The sequence below is a fragment of the Mchenga conophoros genome, linkage group LG11, assembly GCF_057382185.1.
Source record: "Mchenga conophoros isolate Kocher_MC1m ecotype Shallow Benthic linkage group LG11, M_conophoros_male_GT1.1, whole genome shotgun sequence".
Taxonomy (NCBI): Eukaryota; Metazoa; Chordata; class Actinopteri; order Cichliformes; family Cichlidae; genus Mchenga; species Mchenga conophoros.
This window is the reverse complement of record NC_140536.1, coordinates 30,964,836-30,977,677: the sequence shown is the minus strand read 5'-3', so window position 1 is coordinate 30,977,677 and position 12,842 is coordinate 30,964,836. Positions and strand designations below refer to the sequence as shown.

The 12,842-nt window shown below is 39.0% G+C and overlaps 1 protein-coding gene across 4 annotated transcripts in view; it reads left to right on the top strand.

The window, feature by feature from the left end:
• bbs9 (Bardet-Biedl syndrome 9) overlaps positions 1 to 12,842 on the top strand; it is a 174,599-nt gene that overhangs the window by 53,974 nt on the left and 107,783 nt on the right. For all 4 annotated transcript variants that reach the window (XM_085292468.1, XM_085292470.1, XM_085292469.1 and 1 more), the window contains 4 exons: positions 2,713 to 2,853; positions 3,726 to 3,821; positions 5,818 to 5,990; positions 6,171 to 6,323. In XM_085292468.1, the coding sequence (XP_085148594.1) occupies positions 2,713 to 2,853; positions 3,726 to 3,821; positions 5,818 to 5,990; positions 6,171 to 6,323 (563 nt within the window). The remainder of the gene's footprint in view (positions 1 to 2,712; positions 2,854 to 3,725; positions 3,822 to 5,817; positions 5,991 to 6,170; positions 6,324 to 12,842) is intronic.

Sequence of the window (12,842 nt, the reverse complement as noted above, 5' to 3'; positions counted from 1 at the left end):
GCTTTGCTACTTTAGGACCTGGACGACTTGTTGTAATTGATGGTGCCATGACTTCTCCTCTCTACTAGAAGGAGAATGTGCAGCCATCAGTTCATACCCTGAAGCTTAAGAGCACTTGGGACATGCACCAAGACAATAATCCCACATACACCAGCAATTCTAACTCTGAATGATTCAAAAATACAAAACAAAGATTTTGGAGTGGCCTAGTCAAAGTCCAGACTTAAATTCAATTGAGATGGTTTGGCATGACCTTAAACAGACCATTCATGCTCAGAAACTCTCCAGTGTGGCTAAGTTAAAACAATTCTGCAAAGAAGAGTGGGCCAAAATTCCTCTCTAGCGCTGCGAAAGACTTATTGCCAGTTATCACAAATGCTTGATTGCAGTCTTTGTTGCCAATTGCAGTTCTTGCTGCCAAGGTTGGCACAACCAGTTATTAAGTTTAGGGGGCAATCACTTTTTCTCACGGGGTGACGTATGTTTGGGTAGCTTGTTTCTTTTAATAAATAAAATCATAATTTAAAAAAACTCACTTTGTTTTTAGTCAACGTATCTTTGTCTAATATTTAAATTTTTTGATTAAAACATGTAAGTGTGACAAATATGCAAAAAGGATTCAAGAAGGGGGCAAACACAGCTTCATAACACTGTATGAAGTTGGCGATAAGTGTGCACACACCTATGCCACCTCCTATTAGTCCAATTCATTCTTCCCTGTCTGTCTCACCGTCCTTTCTTCTCCATGTTCAACTCTTTTTTTCTCTTTGTTACTTTGTCAGCATTATTTTCCTCTAATTTGTTTCCATCTCTTTGTCCTTTCTTTGTCATTTTTCCCTACTTGTAACTTTTATTATGTGTTTATATTTCCTCCTCTTGCTTTCCAATTCCATCTTAGCATTTCTTTAGAGTTTCTTGTTTAAATGGTAAGATCAACAAAACCAGCCTGACTAAGCAAACAGTGTTTGAATTGTGTTTTAAACATAAAACATCCCCTATTATTACCTTAGTAGGGAAGGACCATGAGGGTAAAAAAAATACCATCAGAACACATAATAAAAGGATTTAAGTGGCTGCATTCACCATTCACTATATATCCTATAAACTTTACCTTAGTAGGGATCATTTTCCAAAGCTATAACGACCTTTACTTGATACCTTGGTGTTTTTGATTTTTTAATGTTTTTCCTTCCTTCCTTTCGTGCAGCCAGTGCTTTCATTCATTTCAGTATGTTGTGAAATTCAACTTGGAAACACTTGAAACTTGCCTGAGTCAGCCAATCCATCACAGCGCACATCATGTCTGCCCTGATTATCATCAATGTTACTTTAAAACACATTGGTCATCTGTTATATATTTAAAAAATTTATGATGTTTATTAAATGAGCTTGAATGCAAAAGCACATAAAAAAAGATCAAATTGTTTTTTTATAGAGTCAAAACGTGAAATTGTATTTTCTTGGAGATCCGAATTGGATATTTTCTGTGTTAAGGCGATCATGTTCAAAGGCAGGAACTGAACAGTCAGCTGGACGATAAAGTGAAAAATGGATCGGCGTGTCATGACCGGTAACATTACTTAACAGCGCTGAGAATAGTTTGCGTTTAGATTGATTTTTATATTTAGTAAATCTGCAGCATATTCACTTTGACAACATGTATATCTAACCCTCTTTGTTGTGTTTGTTGGAAGTGATGTGTTGTTTAACTATCCAGCCATCCAGAACGAAGGGTCATTGAGAATTTAGCTGAGTGAGGAAAGAAGAAAGCAGGCCTCAGTCCGTCTTGCTCTTTAAAACTTTGAACTTTTTCTCTCTCTCTCCATCTTCCTTTTCCCCTGTTTTCTACTGTTTTCCTTGGCTTTGCCTCTTTGCTTTTTCTCTCTAGGCCTCAGTGCATACATTCAAACCAAATTGAATTATTCACATAATCACATAATAATTGCTTGTCTGGGAGGAAAAGGTGCACAGTAGTTGTGGGTAATTATTACTATCTGTAATAACCTGGAACTTTCCCTAATTAAACCGTCCCTTCTCATATTATTTTCCTTTCAGTCTCTCTCTCTCTCACATGTTGGTTTATTTCCACTTGTTTTTCTGCTCAACTCTCCTGTCATTAGCTCACCTCCTCTCCTCTGGTTACTTCGCTCCATCTCTTCCTAACAACTGTTTTCCTCCATCGCTCCTTTCCCTCGCACTGTTATTCTAGCTAAGTGTACATTTCTGCCAAGCTCAGCACTCCATACACTCTGAACATAGTTGTAGTTGGCCTTAACTCGCCTCCTCACTTCCTTTTTCTTTTTTCTTGTCAGTCAGTCCCCACCATCTTTTTCAAAACTTCCCTTTCTGATCTTTGACAAACTCACCTCCACACTTGGCGTTGATGTCGAGTCTCTCGTTCTCCTAGCTCTCAGATGCTCATGCAATAGGAATACCTGAACTGTTGACTGTGTGAACAAATGTTAACTGCGATATCGAGGCCTCGTTTGAGTCACTGCGGTGTGTGTGTGTGTGTGGGGGGGGGTATAAATTGAAGGACTAGTCTCTAACGTTAAGGTTTTATTTCTGGAAAGGAGCAACAGGAGGAGGGAAACTCGATTTAAGATTTTAAGATGAGCAATGCAGAATTACTTTATTAATAAAAATAATAGTAATAAATAGTCTACCTTTTTAAGAATCTTTTCTGACTATAGTGATGGTTCTTATTTGCAGGAGTTCCCAAGGTCCTCCAGTCCAGGTTCAATCTTCCTCCATCATTGGTGTGTGTCGCTTGTCCTCCACCCAAAGCCACCAAGTTTAAGATAACTGTGGACACCAACCAGCCACCAGTTGACCTCAGCTCCATCTTCCGAGGTAATAGCACACTCACTCTGTATGAAAACACTTGACAATGATGTGCTGGTGGCGCTCTGTTTCCCAAACAATTAAGGTTCTGTATTTGAATCACAGATTTCCAGAAACCAAAGTGCGCTGTTCTGTTTAAGTCATTGTCTGTGGAGATCGGTATGCAGTATTAATGTGCATTTGTTTAAAGTGGGTTGTCCACTTATTGCAACTGGTTGGCTTGTGCACACGTTGAAACGTAAACCCACACCAAAAGCTTAGCTCTAGGTATAAGTTATAAATAGGGAACGAATACTATATAAAGCACAAATCAGTAAAATGTCAACAATTTTTTTCATGCACACTTTACCGTGTGTGTGTCTGTTTAGTTCTTCTGAATTGACTACATCTTACAGTTAATGATTCGTAATAGCCAATAATCAATGACGTGGCTACCTAAGTGTTTTACACAAAACCAGATGATTTAAGCATGAATGGAAAGCTAGTGAAGGCAATGAGAGATGTGTAGCTGTGCGAATGTGTATACATTTATATGAATAATCAACGGTTATGTATCGGTGTGTGGTTGTGTATTTATACGAGTCTGTTTATGCGTGTTTATTTGTGATTCCGTGTGTGTGTAGGTCTGAGCTCTGGGAACGTCTGTTCTGCTTCCCAGTTATCTAACAATCGGCCACAGTCAGCAGCTCTGACGTCTAAACACACACATATAGTGTTCATACTGAGTGTGTGCTTTTTGTGTGAATAGAGATTTGTGTAAGCTTATTTTGTGTTTGTACATGCGACTGTATCTTGTTCTCCTTTGTTGGCGTCCTATATCACGATAGCCTGTCCTATCTGTCTCATCTCATAGTTTTTTGTCTTTCTGTCTCTCTCTGCAGAGTTTTCAGCAAAATCAGAAGATAAGGATGGGAATAGTTTGGCTTTCCAGCTTCTGTCAGGAGCCAAGGTTACTGTGCTAGCCTCCAAGACCTCCCGTAAGTCTAACAGCACTGGATAATGAACGGGATTTTAATAAGATTCATCTTTTGGCTCCATTAAAGCTGTTTAATTGTGGGACTAAAACAAGTCTTGCGAATTATCTGTTTCTAATACAGTCCTGTTCCAGGTGTCTATTTTTTTTTACCAGATGTCTTTCTCATAGGCTGTCTTCACCTGCTAATTTCTTTTGATAGGTTTCAATTACTTGTGATAGAAAATCCTGCCCTTTTGTATTTCTTGGAGTCTTTGAGGACCTTTTGTTGATACCTGTTGGATTAAAAGAGAATAGGTAGTTTGGTAAGTACAGTGGTCCCTCGCTATAATGCGGTTCACCTTTCGTGGCTTCGCAGTTTTGCGGATTTTTTTGTGTATGCTTTTTTTTTCTTCTTCTTCTTTTTTTTTTTTTTTTACAGCGCATTGTGTTCTGCATCCTGATTGGCTGTAGACAATTGTCAGTCAGTCTCGTGCCTTTCTCATGTACAGTACAGAATGCATTCAGCTTGTCGAATTTACATAAATCTTCGATCACTAGCAGTGTGACTCTGAAGTGCTGTACTGTATGTTTGTAAGTTTTCTCCCCAACAAACACAACAAGGCACCTGCGGTAGCACCCAAAAGGCAGAGGACGATGCTAACCATCGCACAAAAGGATGAACTTCTGGACATGCTAAAGGAAGGTAGAAGTTACCGTATTTTTCAGACCATAAGGCGCACGGGATTAAGGGAAACAAAACAGTCAGATAAGTCAAACTTTACTCAACTCAAACTTTACTCAACTCATTCTTCTTGCTTCCTCTATTGATTCATTAATGTTGAATTCTCTCGCAGCTGCTCTATTCCCATGTTCTGGACCTGAAAACAGGGTTTGATCTTTGGTGTCATTCTATAACACTGGACTTATTTTTTGGCCGAAGGTTTTCAACTTTGGTAGTTTTTAAACATGAGAGAAATTTTCATGCCTGTCTGAGAAAAGTGTATAAAGTGTGTAGTGAGGGGGTTTTACAGCTGTAAGACAGCTATAATAATTGTACAAATTAAAGCTGGCTACTTCAGAGATTTCACCTATCGCGGGTTATTTTTAGAACGTAACTCCCGTGATAAACGAGGGACCACTGTATTATAATCTTACGGCAAGAATGTTGTAGGTTCGCAACCGGTTGGTCAAAGGTTGAGTAGCTCCTTGAGTACCCTCACTAAGAACCTTCTTTCTTTCTTTTCTGAGCATGAAGGATTGTCTCTATAGTAACCTGCCCAAGGTGTACCCCGCCTCTAGCTGAGTGTCAGCTGAGATAGGCTCTATATACCTGATACTGAGCTTTTAATTTTTACATACACCACTTTAAGTCTGACTTCTTGCATCACTTCCATGGACTTTTACAAACCTCTTTGGTCTGTGTACTAATAAGTTGTAAGATCTGAATTGTATTCACTGACAGCTTTCAGGAGTTAATATGAGACATTCATATTAAGATAATTCAAAAACTTTTTTATTGTTATTTTCAGGTTTTTTGTTTGTTTTTTCCTCTTTTGGATAGTGAAGCAGTGAAGATAGACACAGAGGAAAGTAGGGTGAGAAAGATAAAGAAGATATGCAGCAAAGGGCCGGGATAGGATTCGAACCCAGACCGCCACTCTTTGGCCGTGCAACATGTGGTTTTCTGCTCATCCACTGAGCTAAAGTGGCACCTGTGATTCTAAAACTGTATATCCCCTTAATCCATTTCTGGTTCTTAGAGATCTTTTTATAAGTATCACTTGTCACTGTGTCACTACTTATATTCGTTTGGTGTTTCATTCTTAACAAACTTTAGTACCAGGTGTTTAAATATATGTTCTTAGTTGCATACACATTTACACATTACACAAGGCTCAGTGGTTTAGATAGTTTTAACTATTTAAGATCTCTAACCATCTTTCGTTAGCATGTATCATCAATTATATTTTCCATATATGCATAAATATTTGATATTATTTTATGTGTGTGTTTGTCAGAACGTTACCGTATTCAGAGCGACAGTTTTGAAGACATGTGGTTGGTTGTGAAGGAGCTGGTCCACAGGTTTGACCAGCATTTCTCCAAATTGGGAATCAAGGATTTCAAGAAAAGTTTCAGTGGACCTCTCCCACTGGAGGAGTACTTCCTGTCTGTAGACAAGCACTTCCAGGTACTAACACACACCGAAGTGGTGTAAATCCTTCATTGTCAAGGGTCAGGGATTAAAAAAGAAATGACTTAAATATCAGTCAATTTAGTTATTATCAGTTCTGTCATCTGTCACCTTTATTTAATTTTATTAAGTTAAACCACAATTTGTCTGTTAAATATTTGTCACTTTGTCTCTTAGCTGCGTGTCAGTGCTCAGAAATATCAGGACCTGCTGTCGGAGCGAGCAGTCCAGTTCCGAGCCATCCAGCGCCGCCTGCTGACTCGGTTCAAGGACAAAACCCCAGCACCCCTGCAGAACCTTGACACGCTAATGGATGCCACTTACAGCCAGGTCAGACACATGCATTGAGGTTTGCTTTTTTGCTTGGAGTCTTAGATACCCGCACTGTCTGATGTAACTCCAAACGCCAATATTAAAGAGGGAGAAGCTATTATTCAAAGAAGCCATCTGACGTAGTTCAGCATCTGTTTGGGACAACTCTGAGAAGAGACCCTCAGGCATGTGGAACAAGCACAAAGCAAGACATCTTATATGACCTCATGGTACCTTAGAAACTTCCAGGAGGGCCGGGTACAAGAAACTTTAGGGCTGGCTTAGCATGTGTTTCCCTATGTTTTTATGCTGTTTTGTGTCATCTTGAAAGCACACTCACACAAGAACGAAAGGGAGCATATGTACTTGGGAACAAAAGTATCAGCCCAGTGCCCTGTCTAAAGTGTGTGTGTGTGTGTGTGTGTGTGTGTGTGTGTGTGTGTGTGTGTGTGTGTGTGTGTGTGTGTGTGTGTCCAACTGGGTGTGAGCACACAGCTAATCACCTAAACAGAGGAAGTCTATAAATCTCCAAAATGTAGCCCTCACACTATAAATCTACACTAACACATCATCACAGTGTGTCTCTGTGTGTGCTGTGTGTATATTTGTGAGGACCAGTTGGACTATTAGCTCTCATGAGGATACTTGTGGAAGGTGAGAACATTTTGGCCAGTGCTCACATTTTGGCACCTTTAAAGGGTGTTTGGGGGTTCAGATTGGTTTCAGGGGTAGAGTTAGTATTAGATATGAGTAAGATTATATGATACTTAAGTTTTATCAAAGATGGTTACGTTGGTCAGGTATGCGAAAGGTGTCTTTTTGCTTTATTTTCTAATAGACCAGGCCTGGGCAATGTAGGGTACATGGATTTCTCAACAGGTGATTTCTTTGCAGTGGTTGAGTGTTATTTTTCAACATGTTGGCTTAGTGTTAAGATCTAATCAGGAAATGAAAGACTCTTATATTTACAGATATATAGATATTTGTGTCAATGTGACACCAGCGGCTGACAGAACTGAAGTATTTGTCACCCTGAAATGAGAACGTGTTGGCCATTCAGTTGAGATTATTCATTGGGCAGGAGAAGGCTCAGTGTAAGTGAATGTCGTTTAAACTGTAGAGACACACTGGCATGTGCAGCTGAGGTCCGTATAAAGTCGATTTTAAAACAAAGCAGCTGTTCAGCTTTTGTCTCTCTTTGTTTAACTGTGAGGTATTGGAGGGTGGAGCAGTACTAGTGTCACCGTGATATTGCACGTATGTGTTTGTTAGACAAAGTGATGGTTGCTTGCCCCTATTGTTTATTCTAATTCTTGACTTGGCGGTCATTACTTCCACCTTCCATTAGCCTCTCGTTAACATAGCAGGGCTAGGTGACATCATCTCTTCATTAGCTGTTAAAGCTTTCAGTACATTACTGTTTGGCTTTGTGTGATCAGAGCCGCTTTCTCTGTCCAACAGCGTGCACTAACAATACCTTAATTTAATGCAAATTAACTTCCAGAGCTCTGAGAGTTTGTTGGAGCTTAATGAGCGGAAATTAATGAGCTTGTTGAAGTTCTAATTGCCATTTTAACCCAAATAAATAGTGTTCACCTTGGGTTGTCTTGACTCTTGCCAGGATAAGCAATCAGAGAGCCTGATCTAAACATGTCTGCCTTAAATGTTAATGTGTGGGTCTGCTGAATGCCTACCACCTTAACCATTTATTCAGCAGTACTTATTGTGCTCATACATCAACAGCAGCGTTTTTAGACATGCTGAAAGAGATTTTTTAAAAATCATCAGCGGGTAATTTCAGAACATTTATCTAATTTTTTTTATAACATTAAAAAATCTGGGCTATTGAAAGGGTAGGTTACTGAAATGGCATGCATGTCATGAACCCCACACTGCTCTTCACATGTTAAAATACCATTCATGGCACCCCTCAGCTGGATAAGTGATTTGGGGAGTAGTGTCTGATCATTTTAAGGTAATCAAAATAAATAATAATCATAAATAAATATACTGCTGCATGTGTTCACATACCTTTCTGTACTGATATGACTTCATGCTCATTCCACATGCTCAGAGCGGTTTTGTAGTAAATTTGGCTAATTAGCACATGCCTATACTGCAGTATTGTTTGGGCTCTCTGTGCTGTTGGTTGTGAAATTAAAATGATTTGATGCTTTAATAAAATGTTGTAGTTGCATAAATGCAAAAAGTGAGCCACATTAGCCCGTTTCTAGCTGGTTACTGGGCAACATGAAGACATTATAATGTGTCCTATATAATTCATTTTTGTGGATGTATATTGAATATTATTGTCATGACATTCTAATCATAAAATTGATTTCATAAACTGTCATAGCTGCATAAAGCGAAAAGCAGGTCATTTTAGTGGTTGCCAGGCAGCCTGATAACATCATGACATATCACGCAGAACTAAACATTTTTTAATTTAAATTTCAAATAACTGTTGTGAAATTGTGGTTGATCGCTATCCTTTTCTGAGCCTGGTTCTGCCAGAGGTTACTTCCTGTTAAAACGGAGTTTTTCCTTCCCACTTTTGCCAAGTGCTTGTTCAAAGGGGCTCATCTGATTGTTGGGGTTTTCTTTGTATTATTATTTGTCTTTACCTTAAAATATAAAGTGTCTTGAGGCGATTACAGCTGTGGTTTTAACATGTATATCCACAAATGCAAAAAAAAAAAAAAAAAAAAAAGGCAGTTTTTACCTGTTTCTATAGGAAGGAACTTTCAAGAGTCTAAGATGTAAGACGTGATAATTTTTCAGCATTCTGGAACATATTTAATGTTTTTAATTGCTGGTACCAATTTTGGTGAGTAAAACTTTAGAGAGGACCTTTGATTAATTAATTGGTAATCATTAATCTGCAGGGGTTTTTTCTTTCTGTTTTTTTTAATACGGTGAGCTCATGTAAAATTAAATAACTCTGTGTACACAGATACTTTGTTTTTAGTCACTAATTTACTCATTTTGAAGATCCGTGACAATAACAGCAACTTGACTTAAATGATCACTGTAATCAATGGTTTGTCGTGCACTGACTTGTTGCCATGCTGGAGCCGTACTTTTACTTTCACCAAGGCTTTGATAGAAAAGTATTGGTGTAACTCAAAATAACTTGTCACTTATCAATTTTAGTGAATTAATGTAATTTAAATTCATCATTTCTTTCAATTTACAGTAATGTGATGATATCACATTGTATTACTGGACATTGTTGTTTTTTGACTTTGACATGTAACCTTATAACTCTTAAGACTTCCTGGCCGGAGTTTAAATCTCCTCTCAAAAAGCCATTGGCTCACACTTTCTTTCTCTTTTTAGCTGTTTATACCTTTGAAATTTTGACTCTGCCTCCTCAAGCTAATGCGTTCTGGTGTCACTCCTGTCCATCACACTTTTTCCCCCCTCTCTCTCTCTCTCTCTCTCTCTCTCTCTCTCTCTCTCTCTCTCTCTCTCTCTCTCTCTCTCTTTCTGTGTCTTCCTCTCTTCCCGCCATCCAGCGGCCTGTATGCGGGAAGTTTCTGACACACTATACACTCTGTAATGTATACACACCCGCCATAATGGAGGCTATCGACGGGCTGGTCGGAAGAGTGATGAATGCATCAAATTAATAATTCATGTCAGTATTAAGAGTCATGCTGCTGATGCCAGGGCCAACTCAGCAGTTTGAATTCTGTAACTGGATGAATTTTGTGAGGATACATCATATCTTCATTTTTATTAGAAGGCTTGACAAGGACATTAGATAAGCCTTAATTTGCTATTAATTTGGTGTTTTTATCTGTTCTTTTATTTATTTGTTTTATTTCTTTTATTTGATCTTGAATCATAGTTTCTGTTTATAGATTTAAGGGTTATGAATTCTTTTTCATTTTCTTGTCATTTCTAATCAACCAGTGTTATCTGCATGTATCCTTGTTTCTATTTTTAATTTGTCTAAAATGCATTTTTAAAGTTCTTACAGTTCAAACTTTTCTGCAACAAATAGTATTTAACAGTCATTTGGTTAAATGTAGAGTCACCTTTTGGGTTTCCATTTCAATAGTTGCAACAGTTTGCTCAGAGGCATTTCAGTGTTCTTGATGTAGGAAGGTAATATATTGTTCATGATTTTTACCAGGTCATTTAACCAGGTCAAAAGCCTACCAGGTAAAACCTTGTTGGAGTAAGAACATAAGATGTTTTGTGGAGGTTTATCCCATGAAGCTGCGGCTCCATGGGTGCATTCACACTGTTGTTAGGATGGCAAAGGAATGTGCGGCTAAACAGGAATGCTGGTGAACTAGGCACCTCTTTCATTTTGGCTCAGAGGAATGTCTGCTGGGTAAATTTTCTGCATCAATCTTGGGCAAACGAGGGGGGATTTCCCCCTCGTTAGCGGTGTGTGTCTCCACATGCAGTGGCCGGCAATCGCCGACGCGCCGTCAGAGATAAGAGGAATGAGCTCCCTGTGAGAATACTCTGTGGTCGGCTGTGCATTTATGCAGCCGAGGATAATATTTCCATTGTTCATGCTGCCTTTATGGGCCTATATTTTATTCATGAATTCCTAAGAGCTAGCAAGCCACGTCTTACTTTATGTGTGTTCGTGTAAACTTTTTCATGTGCCGAATACAGTGGCTTGATTCCAAAATACACCAAGTGCTTGAACTAGCCGAATATGATTGATGAGTTTCAGAATAGAGTAAGACCCATGAATGATTATTTTTGTGTCAGAGTGGCTCGTATAGAAGAGAAACCAGCTATGGACAAAATCCACCAGTTTGTTTGGTGGCTCCAGGAAATTTCCAGCTCTGCCCTGTGAGCGCTTCTGTCTTCTGTCCTGGTTGGAGGTGTGTTTCTCTTCCACCTCCCTCCCTGGTCCCTCCTTAAAAAGTCATCAGTCATCACATCCCCTGTATTTTACACGCTCCCCCTCTAACTGGTGTTTGATTAATTTATGGGTACTAGAGGTTTGACTGGCAGTGCTCCTCCTTGTAGCTACCTCATCTGCCTCTCAAATTCAAGGGAGAACTCAGGACTGTCATTCATAGAAATAAAAACTAAATCCCCTAAAACAATTTGTGGAATTGAAAGAAGAAAAAAGCCAAAGGGGACTTTTCTGTTTCCATAAATATTTTCTTCTATTTCCTCTGGAGGTGAAATTCCACCGTTTGTTAGTATTAGTATTAGCATTAGCGTTGGGCTAACAAGCACGGCTGTCTGGGAAGTGGTGGGGGGCTCGGGAGCCAGGCCGCTCCAAGCCAAGCTGAGTCTCTCTGTAATTATGAGTTCAAACGTTGGAAGAGGGCAGCTCACTGACTGACGGCGTGACTGACAGGCCGTACACTGGCCTCGCAGGGCCCCTAATGGAGGCCTCTAGTAGACAGCAGCTTGATTTATCTGGCCCCAAATGGAGCTCTAAACATGGCTAAACACTGATCCCACTGTGGAGAACAGGACCACCGCCATTAACAGCCAGGCTTCTCACACCATGTATCTATGTGGGTGTGTATCAAAGAGTGCATGAGGAAGGTGTATATATTTGGCCATTTGTTTGTGTACCTATATGTGTATTAATGTGTGTAATCATAATTTTGCAGATATATATTTGTGATGGAGATTGCTGGCTGTGTTTGTATGCTATGTTTCTATATAAGTTCAAACACTTTACAAGATTATACTTGCATGTTTTCCCCCCTTATTTGGCTGTGCAAAATTTCTGAAGTTGATAAATTAACAAAATAGAACCAGCGATTTAGACCAAATTCACAACAATAAATTAAATACAGACACCAGAAATTTCCAACAGCCAATTGAAAAGAGTAACACATAAAGTCATGAAGAACTCTAACCTGACCTTCTGTTTGATATTTGTGACTCAGCATGTAATCACACATGTAATGGAGAGGTAAAGATACACATTTACCAACATTGATACAACAATATGAACTGAAGAAAACTAAATATCATTTGGGTGTAATGCAACTATACTCCTACTCTCTGTTACCAGGAACCACGAGGAACCAAATTGAAGTCAGTATGCTAGGGTTGGATATCAAATTTCAATGTGTTGTCCTTGAAAATTTGAAATCTATTACTTAAATCTCTGACTGATTCTTGGTAAGTTTTACTTTTTTCTTGGATTAGGTACAGGACTGCGCAAAAGTTTTAGGCAGGTGTGAAAAAGTACTGTAAACAAAGAATGCTTTCAGAAATATAAATGATTGTTTATTGGCCCCAAATGTATTCTGTAAAAGGACAATGACCCCAAACATACAGCCAAAGTCAGCGTAAAGAAGAGCACAAACTACTGGAAGTGATGGTATGACCCCCATAATGCTCTGATCTCAGCATCACTGAGTGTGTGTGCGACTACATGAAGAGACAGAAGGATGTGATAAGGATGGTCACACCAAATATTGATTTGATTTAGATTTCTCTTTTGTTCATTCACTGCAATTTTTTCGATTGATGACAATAAGTAATTAACACTTCCATTTCTGAAAGCATTCTTTGTTTACAGCATTTTTCCCT